This window comes from Anolis carolinensis, chromosome 4, assembly GCF_035594765.1.
Source record: "Anolis carolinensis isolate JA03-04 chromosome 4, rAnoCar3.1.pri, whole genome shotgun sequence".
Lineage (NCBI taxonomy): Eukaryota > Metazoa > Chordata > Lepidosauria > Squamata > Dactyloidae > Anolis > Anolis carolinensis.
In genome coordinates, this window is record NC_085844.1 from 208,948,790 (window position 1) to 208,974,458 (window position 25,669).

Here is a 25,669-nt window from a genome sequence, read left to right on the forward strand (position 1 = left end):
CTACCAAAACTCCTGTAGGTCAGGTTTTTTGAAATTGACACAACCTGTTTCAAAGGCTTTGATAACTAACTTAGAATAATTGACATATTGATTGAGCCATCTTGTCTTTCCTACATCTCTTGTCATGAAAAGTTAACATAAAATAAATTTCTTAGTTTCTTAAGATTAGTGTTTTGATAAGTTTTCTTCATTCCTAACGAAGACACCAAAAATAGAAAGACCTCTGCATATCTTTGAAGTGATATATAGATAATAAAGTTAAAAGAGCATTCTCAGTCAATAATTATTACCATATCTTAAACTCAGCTAAGATGATAACAAGCAGTTATAGCAGATGCTAGTGCATTGGTGCTGTGTGCCCACAGGGATAGCATCTCAGGCAGAAGACAATTTGCTGCATTTGCAAGAAACTTGAGAATCCAAGAGACAAGCATATATTTCTTGAGTGCTAAGTAATGTTAGAAATACCATTCTTCCTAGAATTCTCCTTTTTGTTAAAGCTGATCAGACACCTATGTACATTATAATTGGAATATGGATTTTTGGAGTGAATGCTCTTTCATACTTAATTATGTTCATGTTTCTGTATTCTTTACTGCTAGATCTACATTGGAGCCATTATTCCACTGGGGGCAGCTGAAAAAGATGGTAGACTCCGTGCTGCAGATGAACTTGTATGCATTGATGGTATCCCAGTCAAAGGGAAATCACACAAGCAAGTTCTGGATTTAATGACTAGCGCAGCTCGAAATGGCCAGGTGCTGCTGACTGTTCGCCGAAAGATTTTCTTTGGTGGTACGTCCATTAGCTGTCAGTTAAGCCTTGATGTTATGTGATGAAGCAGTATATTTCAGCCACTTTGAGTCTTGTTTGTAGAGGGAAAAAGTGGGGTATAAATAAACATAACGACAACAACAGTAATAAAATGTTGTCCATTGTTTTTGCTAGCTGCCTTAGAAGAGTTAATGCATGTTGAGTGAAAGAAAAGTGATATAAATTGTTGCAAGATACTGTATCAGTAAGGCACAGTTAATACTGTATTTCTTCTGCAAAGAATGCAGTTTTGTGTTAGCTGCAAGAACTAAAAGCCCATTTGTTGGATCCAGATTGATAAATTGTAGCATATATAATTCAAGTTCCAGTTATTTCAGTAAGACTACTCTAAGCATGACTCAGCCTGGTTCCAATCCTATATATAGATTCAATTTAAGAAAACTTCAAAAGGAAAAGGTCAGAAGGGGACCTTCTTAATCATTCCTCATCATCCTCCAGTAGGATTGCCTTTGGTTCAGGAAAGCTGTTCCCTCTTTACTTGGCAGCTCTGGGTGTTTTTTGGACAATTTTATTCAAAATTCTATTTCAAAGTTTTTATAAATTTTATTCGTTTTTAATCACTCTGTGAAAAAATTGTAAGTGCATGAGTGTCTGGATTTAATTCTTTTTTGTAGCCTTTCAATGAACAGATATTATTGAAGGGAGGTTCCTTATCAATAGGATTCCTCACTGACTCATCATTGGATCCCTTCCAATTTGGGGGCAGTATTTAGAAACACCTAGCTTGCAATTCTTGAAAGTAGATTTATACTCACTGTCTTGCCAGTGTTAGTTTTACTATATCTGAGCCTCCTCAAAAATCCTTTGATACCTATATTTACTGATACAAAACAAAAAAAACCTCTTTGTATTTGAAATGGAGACAGAATGCTAAAAGCTAATTCCTTTGTGGCTATAGGTTTTATTTATTTATTTATTTATTTTTATATTTTACCACCTTAAAAACTAATTGGAAAACTTCCAAAACTACCAAATTAGACTTTCATAAATCTATGACTGATACACTTAGCCAACAAGAGATTGGGAAACATGTCATATGCCATGCCTCCTTGTACTACAAGGATAACTGTTTGATTCTGACACTTTCGAGGTGTGGGTAAAAAAAATTCTACACATTGGTATGACATTTGAACTGGAGAGAGCTTCTGTGAGTAAATTTGGTGTGCTGTAGCATAACATTAGACATTACTCTTTGAAATTCATTTTCTTCGTTCTGTACTAACTGCTATCAGCCAGAAATATAGTAGTTTCTGTCATCAGAAAATGCTGTCTGAAAAGTTCATTAGAGGTGTTAGCCTTTTCAGATTCAGATTAATCTCCAGGAAGCAATGGGCTTGATTAAAGTAATTGGATTTTATGCTAAAACATAGGGTACATTGGACATATCTTCATATTGGAATTATGGTTATGATAGCCAGAACCTATGGAAGCAGCAGACCAGAATCTGGAGAGCTGCACTTGCCTGTTTGTGCTAAAGAACAGCATTACGCAAAGTAGCAGTTCATGCACTTATGTTGGTCCCAGAGCCATCTGCTGACAGCCCCTGGAGAACTTCCCATAAAGAATGGTAGTCAAAGGGTGCAAGTGTATTACCAGTCCCTGACAAACTGTCGAGGAGACATTTACTGGTCCCATATTAGATAGAGTAAAAAGTACTTGTCCAGATAATATCTGGAATTTGACCAAGATTGTACTGAAACTGGATATGAGTTGGCAGGTCACACATATTTCATAGAAACAAAAGACCATGTATTTGGAGTTCCAATGAAGAATGGCATGGAGTTCAGGTCAATAGTATCTTACTCAGCCATTTGTTTCTACTGGTTACTTCATTGTGCTGCCTCCACACTAACTCCACTTCGTGCAAGGCTGATAGACTGGAGATTTCCCGGAATTCCCATTTCAACTACCCCAGGAAGTCTACATATAGCACTCTTTAGCAGGAATCTATCCACTACTGAAACAAGTTGTGAGCCATTGTGTAGGGTACCACTGCCTGCCAGATCAGCTCATATTGGTCATGCTAATTGTTACCCAGTGGCTGAGTTATGAATAGAATCTACCTGGTCTGCTTCCTTTGTGTTTCCAAAATTTCATTAAAATAAAACATCTATAGTAGAATGGAGATTTATTAAGCAGCAGAAGGGACATTTACAGATGGTTGTATGCGTTATATTTGTATTTTACCTGCTGGCTGCTGTCAGCATGGTGTTTTATAGATCTATGATATCAGACTAATTGTAAGCAACCACCTGGAGAGTAGGAAGAGATTAACCAAAGAAGAGCAGTTTTTGTCTTTGAACCTCAGCATTCATTATAAGCCTATATTATTTTGAGGCTGCTGTATGTATTTCATAGTACTGCTGCTCACTGTTGTTACATTGTTCCTTAAGTAATGGGGGAAAAATTAAGTTCCAAGTGGAGTGGAGCCATGCATAAAGGACAATAGTTTGCAAATCTTATGATGAGTGATTCAATAGTCTTTAAAGGAGTCCAGATATAAAATAAGGAGAAATTAGTACAGTAGAGTCTCACTTATCCAAGCTAAACGGGCCGGCAGAACCTTGGATAAGCGAATCTCTTGGATAATAAGGAAGGGATTAAGGAAAAGCCTATTAAACATCAAATTAGGTTATGATTTTACAAATTAAGCACAAAAACATCATGTTATACAACAAATTTGACAGAAAAAGTAGTTCAATATGCAGTAATGTTATGTTGTAATTACTGTATTTACAAATTTAGCACCAAAATATCATGATATATTGAAAACATTGACTACAAAAATGGCTTGGATTATTCAGAAGCTTGGATAAGCAAGGCTTGGATAAGTGAGACTCTACTGTATGTGTCTGTAGAATCATAGAATAATAGAGTTGGAAAAGACTTCATGGACCATCTAATCCAACTCCTGCAGGAAAAGTACAAAACACCTCCAACAGATGGCATTCATATTCTACATTAGTCTGTTTCTCTTGTTTGTCTTCACATACTATGTGTCTGTCAAATAAAATTGTGTTTAATAATGTTAATTTAGCTTCACATTGAAAATAACATGTAGAGGGATTTGTATCACTTTAGAGACTAAGGCCCCATCTACGCTGCCACATAATGCAGTTTGAAACTGCATTCATTATATGGTCATTGTAGAGTCATATTATTCAGTTTAACTGCACTGGAGTGCATTATATGAGTCTACAGTCCCTTCTACGCTGTCATATAATCCAGTTCAAAGCAGATAATCTGGATTTTATATAGTAGTGTAGAAGGGGCCTACACTGACCATATAATGCAGTTTCAAATTGTATTATATGACAGTGTAGATGGGGCTTAAGTGAGAGAATGAGGTTGATAACATTTGCTTTCATAGACTAAGGGAGCATCTACATTGTAGTATTAATGCAGTTTGACACCACTTTAACTGCATTGGCTCAATGCTCTGGAGTCATGGATGTTGTAGTTTTACATGGTCTTTAGCCTTCTCTGTGAAAGAGCTGATGCCTCACCAAACTACCTCACCAAACTACAACTCCCACAATTCCCTTAGCATTGAATTATGGTAATTAGAGTGGTTTCAAACTAGATTAGTTAATTCTGAGTCTACTTCCACTGCATGTGAAGAAGTGAATTTAGCTTATGTTACAAGATACTTTTGCATATTAATATTCCAGACTAACATTACTATGTCTTTGAATTGATGATTATGTTTGTTGATTCATTCATATGCCTATTTTTGTGGTGTTTGTAGTAGAGAAGCAACCAGAAGAAGATTCATCATCTCAAGTTGCCATCTCCTCCCAGAATGGCTCTCCTAGACCAAATCGAGTAGAGCTACTTAGTAAACAGTTCTCAGAGGCATATGATGTTTTTCTGCAACGAAAGGAGAATGAAGGTTTTGGCTTTGTGATACTTACCTCGAAAAACAAGCCACCACCTGGTGGTAAGTACCTTGATATCTCAGCATCACTTGCCAGTATAGTTGAACTGTTACCGTCAATTACTAGCACTAACAAATTGGGAAAAGATGACCTATTTCCATGCTTTGGTCACATCCAAACCTGCCTGTTATTGGAATGCCCTTGAGGACAACTCCATTCATACAGCAGTCTATCTGCTGTCATTTGATCCAGGTGAATTTTCCAGAATTGCTCTGGAATATAAAAATAAATAAAGACTGCTGAGATTTCCTCATCCACTTCCTAACAAACAATAAATTGGAAAGCACTAACTTCAAAAGCACTGATCTCTGACACTTTTCATGAAAAGACAAATTAGAAATCTTATTTTGGATGTAATGAGAAGCTGTTTTTTCATTGTTAGTTTCTGATTACACTATGTAACAAAATTTGGGGGAAAATATGTTCCTGGTTTGAAAGTGTTATTTCTGTTTAATTGTGTAGTACTTACTTTGCAAGTACTTGTTATATTCCAGAAACATAGTTTTTGTGGCTGCACAAACAATGTTGTATTGAATTAGACTCGATGAAATATTAATTGAAAAACTATAGCAAAGTGTGCTGCAGGATGTCCCTCAAAAACAGCATTTTTATGATAATTAGGAAACGACATTTATAAGCCAGGAACAAAAATTGTGTTAAAGCAACCAATGGTTGCAGGACAACTGAAAGGAGGCAGTATGCACAAACATGTTTCCCATCAACAAAAAGCCAGAATTCTCACCTATTCTGGTTTTTTGCTATATCTAAATATATCTCGCCATTTCAAAACTTCATTTGGCTCAAAACACCATCTTAATTGCTATTTAAGGCTGGTGGTTAGAACCTATTATAGAGGTTCAATATCATAGTTTATATATCTTTATGAGCCAAGTTCAAAGTTTTGGTATTAAGATATAACATCCAAGTTTTATGGCTTGGAACTAAGATTTAAAGGCTATGAACAAATCTATCTCTTGTGAGTAGATAGATAAATAGATAGATAGATATAAAATCTGCCTGCTGTGGTGAGAAAGGTAGTGTCCATGGAGCAGATCTTTTGCCCAGTGGTACTTTCCTTTAGAATGGCCTCCCATTATACTCTCCCTAGCATCAATTCTTGTGGGGTTTCTGTGCTAAATAAAAATATTGTTATTTTCCTACCGTGTTTCCCCAAAAATAAGACATTCCCTGAAAATAAAACCTGGTAGAGATTTTGCTGAATTATTAAATATAAGGCAACCCCTGAAAGTAAGACCTAGCAAAGATTTCCCTGGTGGCTGGAAGCTGCAATATCATCCCTGCTGTACAAGTGGTCCAGGAACCTATTTTTGTGGTCCTGTGTGTAAGTCAGGCACACAGTATACAATACTGTACAGTATAAAATAAATATTCTTTTTTTGTTCAACAATAAATGTGAATTCTTCTTCATGGAAAAATAAGACATCCCCTAAAAATAAGACCTAGCACATCCTAAAAATTAATATAAGACACTGTCTTATTTTTGGGGAAACGGGGTATGTAGAAGCAAAATACAAACTATGTGGCATGGGGAGCATTTTCACTAAGTTTCTAGCCCCCAGATCATTTTAAACCCAGCACATGAATTTTCATTTTAAAAAGGGAGTGATTTCTGGGTTTACTATTACATCACTCGTGGCTGAGTATGATTGACTTCTTGTTAACTTTCTGGTGTAAAGAAAGGCTTCTCTCTTAAGTCTGAAATGGCCCAGTGGGTCCCTCAAAATGGCAAAAATGCCCCAACACACTCTATACAAATATATGAAATTTAATGTGAGTGGTGAAACTTCCTAAGATCTCCTGAAAGGCAGTACAGTTCCCTAGTATCTGACAATTGTCCACCTCATCCTAAGTCTTAATTTTTTGGGTTTTTCATCAATACTTTTCTTGGGATTTTTTAACTTTTTCCCCGATGTGATCTTACTACTTACTTTTATTTAAATGTCATTGTTTTATGATATTATCTATTTTAAAACTGTGCATGATGGGGTAGCATGAGAACTCAAAAAGCATAAACAGAATTCAGCTTGTACAATGGGGATTTCCTACCCCTTCTCTGCCACCACTTTAGGCATTTGGGGAACTCCTGGAAATATATTGGATATGGCATTTGTACTTACTTAGGCGATCCCTCGTAGCTCGAGGACGATTGTCTTCCATCCTTGGTGTCTTGGGGGTGGGTTCTTAGGTGGCTGAAGAGACCTACTCTTGACCCGCATATTCTCCCGCAGTGAGGACATCGGTTTCCAGGTGGAAGGCGGTCCCGATCAGGGTTAGCTTGATGCTTCTTCCTCTTGGCACGTTTCTCCCTTAAGCCCTTCGTTCGTGCCTCTTCCAACTCCGCAGCACTGCTAGTTACAGCTGACCTCCAATTAGAGCGCTCAAGGTCCAAGGCTTCCCAGTTCTCAGTGTCTATGCCACAGTTTTTAAGGTTGGCTTTGAGCCCATCTTTAAATCTCTTTTCCTGCCCACCAACATTCCATTTCCCATTCTTGAGTTCGGAGTAGAGTAACTGCTTTGGGAGACGGTGATCGGGCATTCGGACAACATGGCCAGTCCAGCGGAGTTGATGGCGTAGGAGCATCGCTTCAATGCTGGTGGTCTTTGCTTCTTCCAGCACGCTGACATTTGTCCGCCTGTCTTCCCAAAAGATTTGCAGGATTTTCCTGAGGCAACGCTGATGGAAATCCTCCAGGAGTTTGGTGTGACGTCTGTAGACAGTCCACGTTTCACAGGCGTAGAGCAGGGTTGGGAGGACAATGGCTTTGTAAACAAGCACCTTGGTATCTCTACGGATGTCCCGGTCATCAAACACACACTGCTTCATATGGAAAAATGCTGCACTCGCAGAGCTCAGGCGGTGTTGTATTTCAGTGTTGATGTTGACCTTTGTGGAGAGGTGGCTGCCAAGGTAGCGGAAATGGTCAACGTTTTCTAATGTTACACCGTTAAGCTGTATTCCTGGCTTTGCAGATGGATTAGCTGGTGCCTGTTGGAAGAGAACTTTGGTTTTCTCGATGTTCAGTGAGAGGCCGAGTTTCTCGTATGCTTTTGCAAAGGTGTTTAGAGTGGCTTGTAGGTCTTCTTCGGAATGCGCACAGACTACGTTGTCATCAGCATATTGGAGTTCTATAACAGATGTTGTGGTGACCTTGGTTTTGGCTTTCAGTCGGCTGAGGTTAAATAGCTTGCCATCTGTCCGATAGATGATTTCCACTCCGGTGGGAAGCTTCCCATCAACAAGGTGAAGTATCATAGTGATGAAGATGGAAAATAAGGTAGGGGCAATAACACATCCCGGCTTGACACCTGATTCCACCTTAAATGGGTCACTTTGGGAGCCATTGCTGTCCAAGACTGTTGCCATCATGTCATCATGATGTGGCGCAGGAGGGAGAGCAAGCCAGCTGCAATTAACTGCAATGAATCACTCTGACCAGGAGGTCATGAGTTCGAGGCCCGTTCGGAGCCTATGTTTGTCTTGTATTTGTTCTATGTTAAAAGGCATTGAATGTTTGCCTATATGTGTAATGTGATCCGCCCTGAGTCCCCTTCGGGGTGAGAAGGGCGGAATATAAATGCTGTAAATAAATAAATAAATAAATCATGGAGGAGCCGCAGGATGTTCACAAGTATGTCAGGGCACCCGATTTTTTGGAGGATGGTCCAGAGAGCGCTGCGATTCACTGTGTCGGAATGCCTTTGCAAGGTCAATGAATGCCATGTACAGAGGTTGGTTTTGTTCCCTGCATTTTTCTTGGAGCTGTCGTGCAGTGAAGATCATGTCCACTGTTCCTCTGGAGGGGCAGAAGCCATTTTGGGATTCTGGGTGTGTTCTGAGACAGGGAGAAGGCTGTTTGCAAGGATTCTTGCAAGGATTTTCCCAATGGAGGTTAGAAGGGAGATACCACGATAGTTACCGCAGTGTGCTCTGTCCCCTTTCTTGAAAAGGGTGATCATGGTGGCATCCTTGAAGTCTGCTGGGATTTTCTCTGTCATCCACACCTTTTCAATGAGCTGGTGGAGTTGTTGTATCAGCTCAGGTCCACCCTCTTTGAAGATTTCAGCAGGAATCCCATCAGGTCCGCTGGCTTTGTTGTTTTTTTGTTGGCTGATGGCATTGCTGACTTCTTCCAAACTAGGCAGTGCTGCAAGCTCATCCCTGGTTTGTTGTTGCGGGATTTGTGAGAGGGTCTCTTCGGCCACATTGGAGCTGCGATTCAGCAGGTTCTGATAGTGCTCTTTCCAACGTAGTGCAATTGATGTTTTGTCCTTCAGAATTTTGGTTCCATCTGATGAGCGTAGGGGCTGTATGCCATGGTTTCTTGGTCCATAAATGATCTTTGTGGCTTTGAAAAATCCCTGAGCGTCATGGGTATCTGCAAGGTGTTGGATTTCTTCAGCCTTCTTTGTCCACCAGATGTTCTTGAGTTCTCTGGTCCTTCTTTGGACCTTAGCTTTTTCACTGGCATAGATCTTTTTATTGGCAGCACAGATGGTGTCTCTCCGCCGTGTTTGGAAGGCTTTCCTTTTGTTATCAATTAGCTGTTGGATCTCTTTGTCGCTATCATCAAACCAGTTTCTTAGTTTGGTATCCAGTGGTTTCTTCACAGGCTGTGATGATGGAGGTCTTCAGTTTGTTCCAATGTTAACATTTTCGGGGTGTTCTGTGGGTAGATGATCCTTGAGTGTTGTTTGGAGAAGGGCTCGTTTGGAAGGCTCCTGAAGGGCTTGGGTGTTCATTTTGCGCCTTGTTTTTCTTCCTTGGAGTCTGCGTTTGGGGGCGATCTTGATAGCCATTGTGGATCGGATTAACCTGTGGTCTGTTCAGCAGTCATCAGCACCTGTCATGGCTCTTGTGAGAAGCACATCGCAGCGGTCTCTGGCACGTGTAATAACATAGTCCAAGAGGTGCCAATGCTTTGACCGAGGGTGCTTCCATGATGTCTTGAGCTTGTTTTTCTGGCGGAAGAGCGTGTTGGTGATAACAAGGTTGTGCTCTCCGCATTTGGTGAGAAGCAAGATGCCATTCGAGTTGCTGTTTCCGACCCCGTCTTTTCCTATGATCCCTGGCCACAGGTCGGAGTCCCTTCCGACTCTTGCATTAAAGTCCCCCAGGAGGATGATTTTGTCCTCCTTAGGTATCTCCGATAGGATGGTGTCCAGCTGACAGTAAAATTTTTCCTTGATGTCTTCGTCAGTATCTAGAGTTGGTGCATAGGCGCATATGATGGTTGCCTGTTGGTTTTTGGCAAGGTTAATTCGGAGGGTTGAAAGTCGTTCATTGATGCCAGTGGGTGCTTCAGTTAGGTGCTTCACCAGGTCATTCTGATAGCAAAGCCAACTCCATGTATACTTCGCTCTTCTTCAGGCAGTCCCTTCCAGAAGAAGGTGTAGCCTCCCTTTTCTTCCTTCAACTGTCCCTCTCCTGCTCTCCGGGTCTCCTGAAGGGCTGCTATGTCAATCTTAAAGCGTCCCAGCTCCCTTGCAATGATAGCAGTCCTGCGTTCGGGGCGTTCACTGTCCATGTTATCCAACAGTGTCCGTACGTTCCATGTTCCATAGTTCATTTCTCTTTTTTGTCCGCAGAGTGGTGACCCCTCTGGACGCGGCAGTCCAGTCAGGGTAGGAGAGGCAGACTATGTTTAGGGCACCTTTTCTAGCCCCTTCCCCATGTGGGGTGAGCAGAGCGGATCCTAAAAAGGGCTGCTCAGTCATGGATACAGCTGCCGGACTACTCAACTGCCTTGGTCCTTGAGGTAGAACGACTGAGTCCATATCCACCGCCCATGTGCCAGTCTGTGACTAGGAGCTTCCAGATTTCACAGTCCTGCTCCCGTCGCCACTCGCTGATCGCCATGGGACTTTTGTAGGTTTGTTTTTATTTTTGTTGGAAGACGCCTGTGCGTGAATTTTTTTAATGTGTGGAGATCGGTGCACGGCCGGTCAACACACAATCTTCACAGAGTGAGGTTCCAGGAGTGGTGTGGTTAACACAACGAGAGTGGCTTCTCAGTCTGTTGCAGCCTTCTTCCGCCTTCACAGCCGTTGTAATATGGACCATGTTATCCTCCACCTGCTCCGCCGTTGAGGTCTTTGGGTCTTCGGATTGTGCTCGGTCTGGAACCTCCCCTGCGGCCATTCCTGGAAGTGCATCACTCCAGTGGTTGTGCCCACAGGTTCATTGGAACACGCAAGCCCCCTCACCACGGCAAGGTGACAATCCATTGAGGGGGCACTCGTAACTGCAGTAGGATAGGAAACTCAGAAGAATTTATTAGAGCTACTTTGCACAACAGAAGTAAATTACTGCTCACTGATAGACTTCTGACTCCCTGACATTATATATAACTATTAGTAAAGATATTCCAGATAAATCCCTGGTGCGATTTAGACATAGAAGTGATGTATATAATATGGGTGATACATTATGGCAGTGCTTTCTTAAAAAACAAAAACATGTACTGAACACTAATTCTGATATTCTTTAGCTTGGGATAATTTATCATGGACTGCATTCACACTATAGAATTATAGCACTTTAACTGCCATGACTCTTATGGAATCCTGAAATTGGCAATTCACAGAGATCATTTAGAATTCCTAGCCAGAGCCCTCCAGTGCCTCACAGCACTACAAATTCCAGGATTTCATAGGAAGGAGTCATAGCAGTCAAAATGGAATCATAGTTCTGTGACTGTGTAATGTGAACAGATTGCTAGTTGGAACTCCACACACCACATTATGTTTGGATTTTTAAAAACCTGGTTTCAATAAATAGACTCTAGATAATGGAACTGACTAATATTATTGAAATATTGGATATATTGGTACTCACCCTGATTACATGTCTTCAGCTCAAACTTCTGCAAAGGGCAAAAGAATAGCCTGAAGGGCATTTTAAAAATTAATTTGGTAATCCATCTCCAAATACTTCTACAATCCTTTATGTTCGAATACTTATAATAGAAACTCTTCATGTCTTGGAAGAATATATTTGAAAACCAAATTGCTATTGCTTTAATCTAGGTGTTTCCTTCTGTAAGTACCCTTTGTAATATTTTTGAAAGGATGCTGTTTATGTTCTTTCTGTTCCTAAAATTCAAATAGAACATGGCTAGTGGAATGACAGCCTTGTTGGAAGTCCATCAAATTACTGTCTATAATCTTTTTTGCTGTGATGCAGGTTGACTTGTTTTTCTTGTTTATACATTCTTATTAATTCATTTTTCCCCAACAGGTATTCTAATAACATCAGTGGCTATTACTAGAATGGTGCCTGACTCTCCATAGTTTATTCATTTCCTATCAATTATTTTTATTATATGGGAAATGTAAGAAAATACTGACAATTTTCAGACTTCCTGTTCTTTTTTTAAAAGTTTCTTCTTGAACTTCATTTAAAGTACCGTGCAACAGTGCACTTTGTGAAATAGGAGATGGTTATGAAAAATGAGGTAGGGCTGTAGTACTAGGTCACTATTCAGAGATTCTTCAGTCTCCTTTCTAAAGGCAGTTGCTATGGAAACTATTGGAACTGGCACTGTCACCTTCTGATGCTGTAGAATTGATTATGTGCCCTGAGTTAGAAATATGAAATATGATTTTCATGCTGCCTAGTCAGAGCTTAGATGGCATCAGAGAGAAAAATATTGTTGATAACTAAGTCAAATTCCCCTGTGTAATCTTGATGCTGCATAATAAAACATTATTGTATTTGAAAAATGATGCAATTCTGTTTGGCTCTGCAATGCAATTGAAAATAGGGAACTTCTGTAGAAAATCATGGAAAATAACAAAATACTTATATCAACACTGTACGGCCTAAAATAGTAGGCCTGGGCTTTGGGGGATCCTTCGGAGGTATTGTTTATAGTTTACACTTCAGTGCCTTTTTTACAGTTTGTGGTTTTACAGTCTGCTGTGGCTCATGTAGAGTTATAGGTCTCCTTATATGCAGTGTCCTGGAAATCACTCCCGGTGGCGCAGTGAGTTAAATCCTTGTGCTGGCAGGACTGATGATTTGAAGGTTGGGTTGCTGACCTGAAGGTTGCCGGTTCGAATCCAACTCGGGTAAAGCACGGATGAGCTCCCTCTATCAGCTACAGCTCCATGTAGAGACATGAGAGAAGCCTCCCACAAGGATGGTAAAAACATCAAAACATCCGGGCGTCCCCAGGCAACGTCCTTACAGATGGCCAATTCTCTCTCACCTGAAACAACTTGCAGTTTCTCAAGTCATTCCTGACACACACAAAAACCTGCAGCTAACAATCCATTCATAATCACACACCAGTTTTGGGTTTATAGTCAGAGTGAGATGAATTAAATTTCAATTTAGAAGAAATGCTGGAAAAAAAATTCATATGGTTAGACAGCTGTTTCATTAATTGCAAGTTTAACAATACCTTGATCTCATAATGCAGATGACTTTCCGAAGATGCATGAAATTTACTGTCATTATTTGAAATGTGAATTTTGTTAAGTATATCTTTCTCCCGTCTGTTTCCTTCCTGTAAAATTTGGTTTATGATAAAATAGCCATTGTTAAACTCACAACATTTCAGCTTTACAACTAGGTGTGAGCTTTTTTTAGTATAGAGAGTGTAATCTGTGATACTGATTATATTCATAATAAGGACCCCCTCCCTTTATTAAACTGGCACAAAATTTATTTGATGCTCTGTGTTGGTATTGTTGCCACAGCAAATCTAATTAAATTTTCAGTGTTCTGTATTACAGTAAGTCATAGAAGAAGTATAGACGTGCCAGGATCCAGGCAAACCTACACCTCTGTCTGTTTTAGGCCTTTGGGAAAAATAGAATAATGGGAACATAAACAGATGGCCTTCAATGTAATTTTCAAGAATCCCTAAGTTATAGAAGAAAACATCTGAATCTGGGCATTGTATTTCATAATTACTGAACAAATAGTGTGATTCCAGAAAATTGAGTAAAGGACCTTCAGTGAAGTCTGAACATGGTTTAGATTTTCTTGAAAGGTGACCCAGATAAATACATATCAGACAATTTGGCAAGGTAGAACAATTTTCATGTAGAAAATCAAGTAATTATTGTAAAGAATACAGTAATTTCATTTTCCCCAGTAGTAGCTGAACTTGATGGAGCGTACAGGGAATTTCAGAAGAAAATCATTTATCCTACTTTCTCAGAGAATGCGAAGACAAATGATACTTTATTTAGAGAATTTTTTGTTTACATTTATATGTAGCAACAGTCACCCAATGTTTCTCTAGAACCTGAAGTAAATAGATTTGTTAGAGAATATAATAGCAGTGTTTGCCCATAGTGGAGACAGAAAGGCTAGAGTTTCTGGAAGTACTTATATATTGTAGAAGTGCAGTGTGGATATGTGAGTGTATATATTTTCCCTGTTTCCCCTAAAATAAGACATACCCATAAAATAAGCCGTAGCAGGATATATAAACATTTGCGCTATATAAGCCATACCCTAAAAATAAAACATAGTGATAGGCGTGGCTATACAGCATACAAGGTCGGGTCCCCCTGTCAGGCCCCAGTCGTTCTGTGCTTGCTGCAAGCTGAGGCATAGAGGAAGACATAGAAAGTGAAGGTAAATGTCTCCTCAGTGAAGCGAGGAGCAGGATGCTCTGCTTTAGGTATTGTGTGTCCTCAGGGGGGAGAAGTAAAGCTGTAGCTGACATTTTACTCAGCACTGTGGGTCTCTCTCCCTCAGCACCAACCAGCAACAATCGGTGGGTCTTTTTCACCCCCCACAAACACCAGGAAAGCTGGTACCTCCCCAGCATTGGCCAGCAACGATCTGTGGGTCTCTCTTACCCCACAGAAATACCAGGGGATAGGGGAAAAGCTTTAGCAAGCAGTCTGCTACTGAACCCAGAGAGATCATCCCATAAATGCAGATTGTTGTACCATACTTAATAAAAATATGACACCCCCTGAAAATAAGCCATATCGTGTCTTCTTGAGGAAAAATAAATATATCACAGTCTTATTTTCAGGGAAGCGCGATATATGAAAGAATGGATATACATACACACACTCGCTCACACAAGTATATTTGAATATATTTGTATTTATTATTCATATTATCATACCTAGGCATAGACTTAATTTGAATATATTGAAAGATTAGGATCTTAAGACTGATTTATATAATACATGATTGTCAAGATTTCTAGTTGAATATCTAAAAAGTAATATAGAACTGCTAAGTATTATACACCGTTTTACAGTAGAAATTAAAAGTAGATTGTCATTAGACTAAACCATACAGTGAAATTGATGTTTTTGGCTTGTGTTTCAGGTATCAATCCCACCTACTGTTATTCCTTAGGAAACGTGAATATCAAGATAACATAGACTAATTGATCATTTCAGATACGAATTGCAGTCTTTATCTTCTCGGAAAATCTCAAGATGATATAATTCTTAGAAATGCAGATAAGATTATCTTACAAGAATCTCTTAGCACCTTTTTGTATGCTAATATTAGGAGAGAAATTGCCATTTAACAGTTATAAAAGCAGAACATGGAATGTACTATATTAAAAAAAAAATGCTACAAATAATATCATTATTTATAAATGTCTCATTTCCAAACAATGTGTACAGGAGTTTTTATTGTAATACCTAATAGCAATTCCTTCCTAATAAAGAGTACTAGAGGCCAATAACCTTTTTTCATTTCCAGTGATTCCACATAAAATTGGTCGTGTCATTGAAGGGAGTCCAGCTGATCATTGTGGAAAACTGAAAGTAGGGGACAGAATCTCAGCAGTAAATGGTCAGTCAATCATCGACCTCTCACATGAAAATATTGTGCAGCTGATCAAAGATGCAGGAAACACTGTCACACTCACTGTTGTTGCTGATGAAGGTAAGGATGTGTCAGCTACTCCTATACTTTTGTATCATTATATTGCTTCAGACTGTATCATGCACAGGTAACAATCAGGATGTCTCAGCAACTTTCAAAGCCCTTTTTATCTTTGAAGGGTACTGTATTTCAGTGGCCCTACTCGTCCTATATAGTCAATTCCAGAATGTGGTAATGGAATAAATAGGCTTATTTCTGTTATTTGGAGGCCTGGGAAGTATCAGTGCTGTATGCTGTTTTCCTTCACATTGGGTTAGTACACCAACTGCAACTTCTCCTGGACTCTGCGAAAGTTTGCCTACATGGAACTATTGTAATGCACTTTCCTTTGAAGGCTTCTTGGAAACTTCCAGCTTGTATAAAACATAGCTGCAAAAGATAGCCAAGGCAAATCTTTCTCAAGAATTGAGGCCAAATGCTTATAGAACCTGTAGTTCATCTGTCCAACATTTTTTTAAAGAACTACCCCCTCCTCAAACAGGAAAAGCACTACTACAGTCTTTTGGCTACAAAAAATCTGTGCATTAAAAATCTTCAGTAATAAAGTGAAAATTATTTTTATATATTAAGAACTGTGTGCTGTTGTAACATTGTTCTTTATGTAGTAGTAGTATTATTCACTACACACACAGCTTAGTACTGGTGCTGGTTTTGACCTATAAAGCCCTAAACGGTTCTGGCCCAATTTACTTGTCCGAACGTATCTCCTCCTATGAGCCAGGAAGATCCCAAAGGTCATCTGGTGAGGACCTCCTCTCGGTCCCACCTGCCTCGCAAGCATGGCTGGCGGGAACGGGGGACAGGGCCTTTTCGGTGGTGACTTCCCGGCTGTGAAACACCCTTCCCAGAGATATATGGCAAGCCCCAACCCTTCTGAGTTTTAGAAAAGCCCTGAAAACATGGCTATGTGCCCAGGCTTTCGATGATTAAATGATAAAGACGACCTGGACTGACTTATGGCCACAGTACGAGGATATTGGATGAATGGACTTTAACTATATGTTTTATATTTTTATATTGTTTTAAGTGTTGTAATTGGATTTTATTCATTGCTATGTTTTAAATGTGTGTAGGCATCGAATTGTTGCCAGTTGTGTACGCCGCCCTGAGTCCCTTCGGGTGAGAAGGGCGGGATATAAATGTTGTAAATAAATAAATAAATAAATAGTATAAACATGTAAAATCCAATCATTTCAAAGGAAGCTCTGATTCAGTTCAGCAAGTTGTTGTGTTTTTCCAAACTGCTCTTTGTGTAGTCTTGCTACCATTATTTTGTCAGAAATTTAGATTCCCACCATTTTAAATAATTATCAAAGCCAACATGCCTTCAAAATGGTTCTGTTAATTGCACATTGACCACAAATATTTAATGCATTATGTGTTATATAGAATATTAAAGACTTTATTCGCCATATTGAAGATTGAACAAAAAGAAGGGGTTTTTGACTTACATCTATATATATAAAAGGGTAATGAAATTTCGGCCTAGGACAAAACAACAAAACTACACATCCCAGAAACACTAAACTTGGCAGCACAACCCCTCATCTATGCCTCTACGTTCATACATCAAAAAGCTCCAGCTACTCCAGAAAATAGCCAGGCTTTGAGACTGCAAGGCTATTCACTGCTATTCCACCTGGCCAACAAAGGATTCCCATAAGCCACAGCAACACGTGGCCGGGCAAAGTTCGTAACCTATAAAAGGCTTATGATGAAGACTGATATTTTCCAACTTTGTTTTATTTTTAATCCAAAGGACAGTCAGTATGGAACACAGCAAATATGACATTGACAATATGCTGATCAGCTTTGTCCTTGGTTTTGAATCATTGTCAAATCAAACTACTTTTTTCTTTTAATACCCAAGAGTAAGCACCCACTTACAGGAGCTTGTTTTCTTGACATGCTGGAAGTAAAAGACTAAATCTGGAGATAACAATATATGATTTAAAATGATAAATTATTTTTAAAAATCCCACTCATTAATCACACTTTGTGATTGAGGGGATGTTTCCCATGAATTGTATAATTTAAGGATCTATAGAAATATATTCTTAAAATAATTACTTGATATGAATTTAATTTCAGGAAAGTCTAGCTGTAGTATGAATGAACAGTAAATGTCCAGGTCACGACAATGTTTATAGTCATATTGCTATGGAGAGAAAGTTAATACAAAAGACCACAGAGCCAATGTCATACTCAAATGGTGGCCATCAAAAGGACACACATCACATAAGGAGACAATCAAAACCAAAACAATGCCATAAAATACTATATGGGCATGTGACCTATGAATACATTTTGTGTTTATTTAATGATCTTGTGTTTATGTAGTGTTTTTGTAGCCTTCAGTCTGTGTATCATGGAAATCAGTTCTTCCCACCCCAGTCCCCTAGACTTGTGCCCTGAATGCTTCTACCCCTCCATCAATCTCCATCCCTTTTTAGTCCTTCAACATACCTTTGTTTTTTAGCCTTTTAGATTTTAATGTACAATGCTTCTATAAGGCTGTACCCCACTTATGCTGGTCTATGACCATAACAAAGATTTTGATTTTGTGTATCATGGATTTTTACTTCTACAATTTGCACCGTATATGTTTTGCAGTAATGTCATTTTATAGTATGCATCCTGTTTGTTGTCTGGACTTTCATAAGATAGGAGCAGAATTCAAAACGATCTTGACAGACTAGAGCAGGGGTCCCCAAACTTTTTTAACAGGGGGCCAGTTCACGGTCCCTCAGACCATTGGAGGGCCAAATTATAGTTTTTTTAAAAACTATGAACAAATTCCTATGCACACTGCACATATCTTATTTTGAAGTAAAAAACAAAATAAAAAGGGAACAAATACAGCCTCAATGTTAATCATCATCATCATCATCATAAAAATAATAGAGGGTTGGAAGAGACCCTTTGGGATATCTACTCCAACCCCCTTCTGCTTTTGTGCACCACACCATAATCAAAGCACCGCTGACAGATAGCCACCCAATGACAACAACAACAACAACAACAACAACACCATAATAAACATGGTTGGAAGAGACCCCTTGGGCCATAGAGTCCAACCCCTTTCTCCCTTTGTGAACCAAAACATAAAGCACCCCTGACTAACAATGGCAATAATAATAATAATAAGAAGAAGAAGAAGAAGAAGAAGAAGAAGAAGAAAGTTCCTTGACAAAATGGAAGGAAAAGCTGATAAGGAGAAGACCTGGCTCTGGCTCCCGAATGGGACCCTGAAGAAGGAGACAGAAGGCCTGATCCTTGCAGCCCAGGAGCAAGACATCAGGACAAAGGCCATTCAGGCCAAGATCGAAAAATCAGCTGATGATCCAAAATGCAGACTGTGCAAGGAAACCGACGAAACCATGGATCATATCCTCAGCTGCTGTAAGAAAATCGCACAGACAGACTACAAACAGAGGCACAACTATGTGGCCCAAATGATTCATTGGAACTTATGCCTCAAGTCCCACCTCCCAGCAGCAAAGAACTGGTGGGATCACAAACCTGCAAAAGTATTGGAAAATGAGCACGCAAAGATACTGTGGGACTTCCGAATCCAGACTGACAAAGTTCTGGAACACAACACACCAGACATCACAGTTGTGGAAAAGAACAAGGTTTGGATCATTGATGTTGCCATCCCAGGTGACAGTTGCATTGACGAAAAACAACAGGAAAAACTCAGCCGCTATCAGGACCTCAAGATTGAACTTCAAAGACTCTGGCAGAAACCAGTGCAGGTGGTCCCGGTGGTGATGGGCACACTGGGTGCTGTGCCAAAAGATCTCAGCCGGCATTTGGAAACAATAGACATTGACAAAATCACCATCTGCCAACTGCAAAAGGCCACCTTACTAGGATCTGCACACATCATCTGAAAATACATCACACAGTCCTAGACACTTGGGAAGTGGTCGACTTGTGGTTTTGCGAAACGAAATCCAGCATATCTATCTTGTTTGCTGTGCCATACAACGTCGTTGTGTTGATAATAATAATAATAATAATAATAATAATAATAATAATAATAATACTGTAATGTTCGGGGTTGGAAGAGTGCTAGCCTTCAAGAAAAATGAATCCATGACAGGGTTGCAAAGGAGGGAGTCTACGTGGCAAGATAAAACGGGAGGTCTCTACCTTTTGCCACAGGCATGCCTCCATTGTTGTTTTGACTCCTCCGTCCCAGGTGGGGGAGGAGGCGGAAAAGGAGCGTGCAAGGCGAGCAAGGAGGCAGGAAAAGCGTGCACCTTTCCCTCCTCCCTCGCCCCGTGCAGGCCTTCGTCAGAGGCGGCGGCGGGAAAGATGCCTGCGGGGCGAGGGAGGAAAGGCGCATGCCTTTTTCTCGCCCCGTGCATCCCTTCCTCGGCGGCAGCGGGAAAGGTGTGTGTGGGACGAGGAAAAGGCATGAGCCTTTCTCTCTTCTCTCACCCCACGCGCACCTTTCACGCTGCTTTCCTCGGCGGCGGCAGCGGGAAAGCTGCCCGCGAGGTGAGGGAGGAAAGGCACATGCCTTTCCCTCGCCCAGTGCGGCTCTTTCTTCTCAGTGGAGGCAGCGGGAAAGGTGCGTGCAGGGCGAAGAAAAGGCGTGCACCTTTCTTTCCTCCCTCACCCCGCGCGCACCTTTCCCGTTGCCTCCCTCGGCGGCAGCAGCAGGAAAGCTGCCCGCGGGGCGAGGGCTGAAAGGCGCATGCTTTTTCCTCGCCCCGTGCGGCCCTTCCTTAGTGGTGGCAGCAGGAAAGCTGCCCATGGTGTGAGGGAGGAAAGCCGCACACCTTTTCCTCGCCTCATGAGGCCCTTCCTCGGCGGCAGCGGCCGGAAAAGTGCCCATGAGGAGAGGTTGACAAGAAACTTCTCCTCCTTCTCCACACCACACTTTCTTGGCAGAGGAGGGAGCCACCACCCCGGGGGCCGGATAAATGGCTCCGATGGGCCGCATGTGGCCCGCGGGCCTTAGTTTGGGGACCCCTGGACTAGAGAGATGGGCCAAAACTAACAAAATGAAGTTCAACAGGGACAAATGCAAGATACTTCACTTCGGCAGAAAAAATGGAAATCAAAGATACAGAATGGGTGACACCTGGCTTGACAGCAGTGTGTGCGAAAAAGACCTTGGAGTCCTTGTGGACAACAAGTTAAACATGAGCCAACAATGTGATGCGGCTGCTAAAAAAGCCAATGGGATTCTGGCCTGCATCAATAGGGGAATAGCGTCTAGATCCAGGGAAGTTATGCTCCCCCTCTATTCTGCGTTGGTCAGACCACACCTGGAATACTGTGTCCAATTTTGGGCACCACAGTTGAAGGGAGATGTTGACAAGCTGGAAAGCGTCCAGAGGAGGGCGACTAAAATGATTAAGGGTCTGGAGAACAAGCCCTATGAGGAGCGGCTTAAAGAGCTGGGCATGTTTAGCCTGCAGAAGAGAAGGCTGAGAGGAGACATGATAGCCATGTACAAATACGTGAAGGGAAGTCACAGGGAGGAGGGAGCAAGCTTGTTTTCTGCTGCCCTGCAGACTAGGACACGGAACAATGGCTTCAAACTACAGGAAAGGAGATTCCACCTGAACATCAGGAAGAACTTCCTCACTGTGAGAGCTGTTCGACAGTGGAACTCTCTCCCCGGGGCCGTGGTGGAGGCTCCTTCTTTGGAGGCTTTTAAGCAGAGGCTGGATGGCCATCTGTCGGGGGTGCTTTGAATGCGATTTCCTGCTTCTTAGCAGGGGGTTGGACTGGATGGCCCATGTGGTCTCTTCCAACTCTACTATTCTATGATTCTATGATTCTATAAGGACTTGTACATGATTTTACATGAGTAAAATCAAAGAGAAACAGCAACAGAATTATTATCTGCCATAATACTCAATTTCATATTTTCTTTTTCCTATTGTGTTCTCATTAATGAACATCTCTTAAACTGGAAATCTTAATGCCACTACAAAAAACTCTACTCTTCCTCTCCCTTTAGCACACAGAAAAGCCAAATATTGGCTCTCTTCCCCTCCCCAGTCTCTTTAATGTGAAGAACAAACAAATTATGTTTCATGCTCCAGAAAGCATTCTGCTAACATTTTGCACAAAACAGAAGCTTGTCAGCCCCAGTCATGTAGAAGGTAAAAATTCTGGGGGAAAAGGAAAAGTCGAGGAGAGGGGAATGTAAACAGACAGATGGCCTTTTACTTACCTGTGCTTATTAATTAAAACTCTGTGTATAGACCAGGAGAAAATGTTGACATTTGTCTTTGTGGAAAATTTTCTTCTAGGCATGTCATAGTAATAAGCTCAGGCAAACCTTTGCTGGATTCTACTGGGCTATACATTGTCGGGAAATAGAAGTTAATAACCTGCTTTGGGGATCAGTAAAATGTACGATTCAAGGGCATTGACATTACCACAAGGACTCGTAAATGTGAATACATTTTATATGCCAAAAATTTACTTGGTACATATACTTGCTAGCATGAAATGTCCAATAGCATTTTCACTTCCTTGCTACTCAGTGATGTTCTCATTCAATTAAACCCTGTCTTTTTAGAGACCTTGGTTGAGAGGTAGTTCTGAATAGCAGAAACACATGTTTAAGCTTACACTTAGACTTTGTGTCTAATCTTATTTTTTTCAGAAAGTGTTTCTTGAGTAAGTCTGTTTTGATTTATTGTCATGGTCAGTATGTATGTTTCATGGGAGGCAGAGGTATGACTGAAGCCTTTTCAGAAAATTTGCTGCCCAGTTTTGCTGCTTGTAGTGGTTTAAGTACAATCCTGCTTAATTAGGCAAGTTCTTCAACATGCATTTTAGGATTTTTTTTAGTGGTTGCTTTCAGTTAGTGATTGACAACATTGTATATGTATACAGCATATATATGTATGTTTGCTGCCAGAAGTCCTACTCTGATACTTCATCATGGTGTAGGTGACCCTTTTGTTTCAAAGGCTTTGCCAATAGGGTATAGGCTCTTCTTGGTTCTACCAGACTAATAAGTCTCCAAGTATATATCCAGTGGTAAACTCTGCAGCCCGATTCATATTGGGACTGCCAATGTGAATCCCATTCAACATTTGATTTTGTTTATTTACTCTGATAGGAAGTATGCATAAGACTTAGGTTAATGTCTGCCATCTGAGGACCAGCAGAGCTCACTTCATTGCCATCAAACTGACCATCAAGTAGTTAATTGGTCACAATAGCTGTAAGCATTAAGATACTATATAAAGTAGCAGTCTACATCAATGTAGAGATTATGATAAAATCAGTAGCCTTTAAGGTATATTTGCTATAATACCTCTAATTTGCACTTCTGTTTTCATTAGATCACCGAGGTCCCCCTTCAGGAACAAACTCTGCTAGGCAGAGTCCAGCCCTGCAGCATAGATCTATTGGACCGGTATCAGCCAGCTCTGGGCCCAATGACAGGTACAAAAGTTTTTTTGTTTTCAGATGGCTGACAAACAAGATATTCTCTCTAGGTTATGGCTAAATGGTTAATGACAAATGGCAAATTCATTTTATTTAGGTTTCATTATTTCAACATGCAAAATAGACATTGCAACATCTGTTTAGCAATAATCTAGGACAGGTGGCCATAGGGCTATTTTTGCCTTGATCCAACTGTGTGTGGACCACATAACTGCCATTGCAATAACTAAAATATACTTTCCAAAAATTTCTTATTTGGATGGGAAAGTGAGACAGCATAAGAAAGCAAGCCTGTATCCTCTCTGGAGTCGACTTGTGACAAAAGTTACATCTTTTTTGGACACTTTGCAAAAATTTAAATCTAAAGGATGAAGGGTCAGGGAGATCATGGGATACACAATATTGCTTTTGGGTCACACGTGGCTTGTGAACTGCACAGTTCCCATTTTTGTTCTAGTGCAAATTTAAAACAAATTATTTATGACCATCTTAACAATACAGGAAGTCTAGAATATGTCCAACAGAATTTGCCTCACTTTGAGCTGGGCTACATATTTTGCGGGAGTGGAGGGCACCATGTAGAAACAGGATCTGTCTGTTCTTCCCTTATATCAACATTCCTTCTATTTTTGTCTCTGCAAATGTTCTCTTCATCTATACTGTATTATGGGGTTTTAGTCTATATTTCTTGTTTCAGAAGTGAAGAGTATAGTCTGAACCTGGCCTGGCTTTAGTAGGTTCCTGTGGAAATTCTCCACAAACCATTTTGGGGACAACGCCCAGGTGCCACACATCCTTTCAGAGCCCTTGTGTGAAAGCATACTTGATCTGAATATACAAACCTAAAGAGTCTTGACAGTAATAAGCCTTAGACAGATTTGTTCATCAACACTCATATATACTCAAAGCTATCTAAAGGAGACATTTATTAAATAGGCAAGAATCAAAATGCACACAAAGATTCCATTGGAAAATGGCAAATATTATAATAAAGCCTCATAAGTCATACACAGCAAGATGATATTAATCAGTTCTATATAGGATAGGCACTTCCAAATGGAAAATATTATTTCAGATAGCCAAGCAAGGCTGATAAGTTCCAAACTGTAATTCTATTACTGAGAACTGGATTCAGTTTGCAAGAGAGGGCAAGCAACTTGAGGTTCAGAAGTACTTTTAAGGAGAAAACTGAATGACAATAGTTCTGCCAAAAAAAGAGATGGTAGTATTTCCCTAAATCACACACATGCACGCCAAAGAAAGAGGAGATAGGTGAAGGCACCTGCCAATGCACAGAGAAAAATACTCCCGAATAAGAGCATTTAAGGGATGATTGAGATTACCTGTCCCGAGTGCTAGGCTTTCCTGAGAGGTCCAATGTATCATTATAATTCTACTGGAACATTGCAAAAAAGAAGAGATCTTGGCAGCACTGTCAAAGAAGGAAAAACCAAGCCTCAGCAAGGTCCAAGACTAGGAGAAAAGGTAACCCAATGTGATTCACTGGCTAAATCCCAGATTCTGACAGTGTGAGAAATAATAATTTCAGGTATGCCTAGAGTTCAGGATTTCTGTGATTTCACTGTAAAAGGAGTTAGTCAAAACCTAGTGAATAATTTCAGCAAGAGACTTCTAAGACCAGAAGGCAAGATACAGGGGTCTTTGGGTCCTTCCACACAGCCATATAATCCAGAATACCAAGGCAGAAAATCCCACAATATCTGCTTTGAACTGGGTTATCTGAATCCACACTGCCATATATTCCAATTCAAAGCAGATATTGTGGGATTTTATTCAGCTGTGTGGAAGGGACCTAAGACAAAGAAGTAGAGGGCAAATTTCACCCCCAAAGTGGAAGTAGCTGCGTAGTTTAAAGTTTCCAATGTACATAAATGTACAATCCCATAAACTTTACTCTGCAAGATTTCATATGTTAAAATCTTGCATTGTCTCCAGATCTTGTACCAGTTTGCCAGTGTGATATTATCAGTATGATTTCCCTCAAAGGACTGTTTTTGACATGAAAGGTGTCACAATAGGAGAATGCCTTGAAATATTAAATGATGTCCAAGAATTTAATTAGAATTTCTGACCCCTCTACTTAATGATAGTGGGTAGTATTCTGCCTTTCCCTTCATTAAGGATGCTAGATACAGGATTTGGCTAGAAACACTTACTTTTCCATCATAGCAGACACCCTCCTTTGTATTGCAGTTCTCATATGCAAACATGTAAAAATTTAACAGGGATATTGTACAAATATTAGCTTGTGGCAACAATCTTAATAAGCCTAGGAGGTATCTTTACATTTCCTTCTATTTCAGGTGTGCTACAGAAGCTGATGGTGGAAAAGAACAATGCAACAATTACAAGCACTTCTCGCCATCAGAGAGTGTTGTCTCTGTCGCAGGGAGCAAGCATTCTCAAGTATATGGTCTTTTATGTAAAGTACTTAGTTAACTGTTTTCTATTGTGTGGAGCTGTATTGCTCTGTAGCAAGTATTTATTTAGCATTTGAACCATAATCTTCCACAAATGCTGTAATAGAGCAAAATCCATGATG

General features: G+C 40.3%; 1 protein-coding gene across 5 annotated transcripts in view; it reads left to right on the forward strand.

Moving 5' to 3' along the window:
- magi3 (membrane associated guanylate kinase, WW and PDZ domain containing 3) overlaps positions 1-25,669 on the forward strand; it is a 215,365-nt gene that overhangs the window by 161,847 nt on the left and 27,849 nt on the right. For all 5 annotated transcript variants that reach the window (XR_010005783.1, XR_010005782.1, XM_062979692.1 and 2 more), the window contains exons 14-18: positions 603-795; positions 4,583-4,774; positions 15,487-15,672; positions 23,001-23,103; positions 25,431-25,533. Coding sequence is in view for 3 of the 5 variants with exons in the window: in XM_062979692.1 (XP_062835762.1) it covers positions 603-795; positions 4,583-4,774; positions 15,487-15,672; positions 23,001-23,103; positions 25,431-25,533 (777 nt within the window). In the remaining 2 variants the exon portion in view is untranslated. The remainder of the gene's footprint in view (positions 1-602; positions 796-4,582; positions 4,775-15,486; positions 15,673-23,000; positions 23,104-25,430; positions 25,534-25,669) is intronic.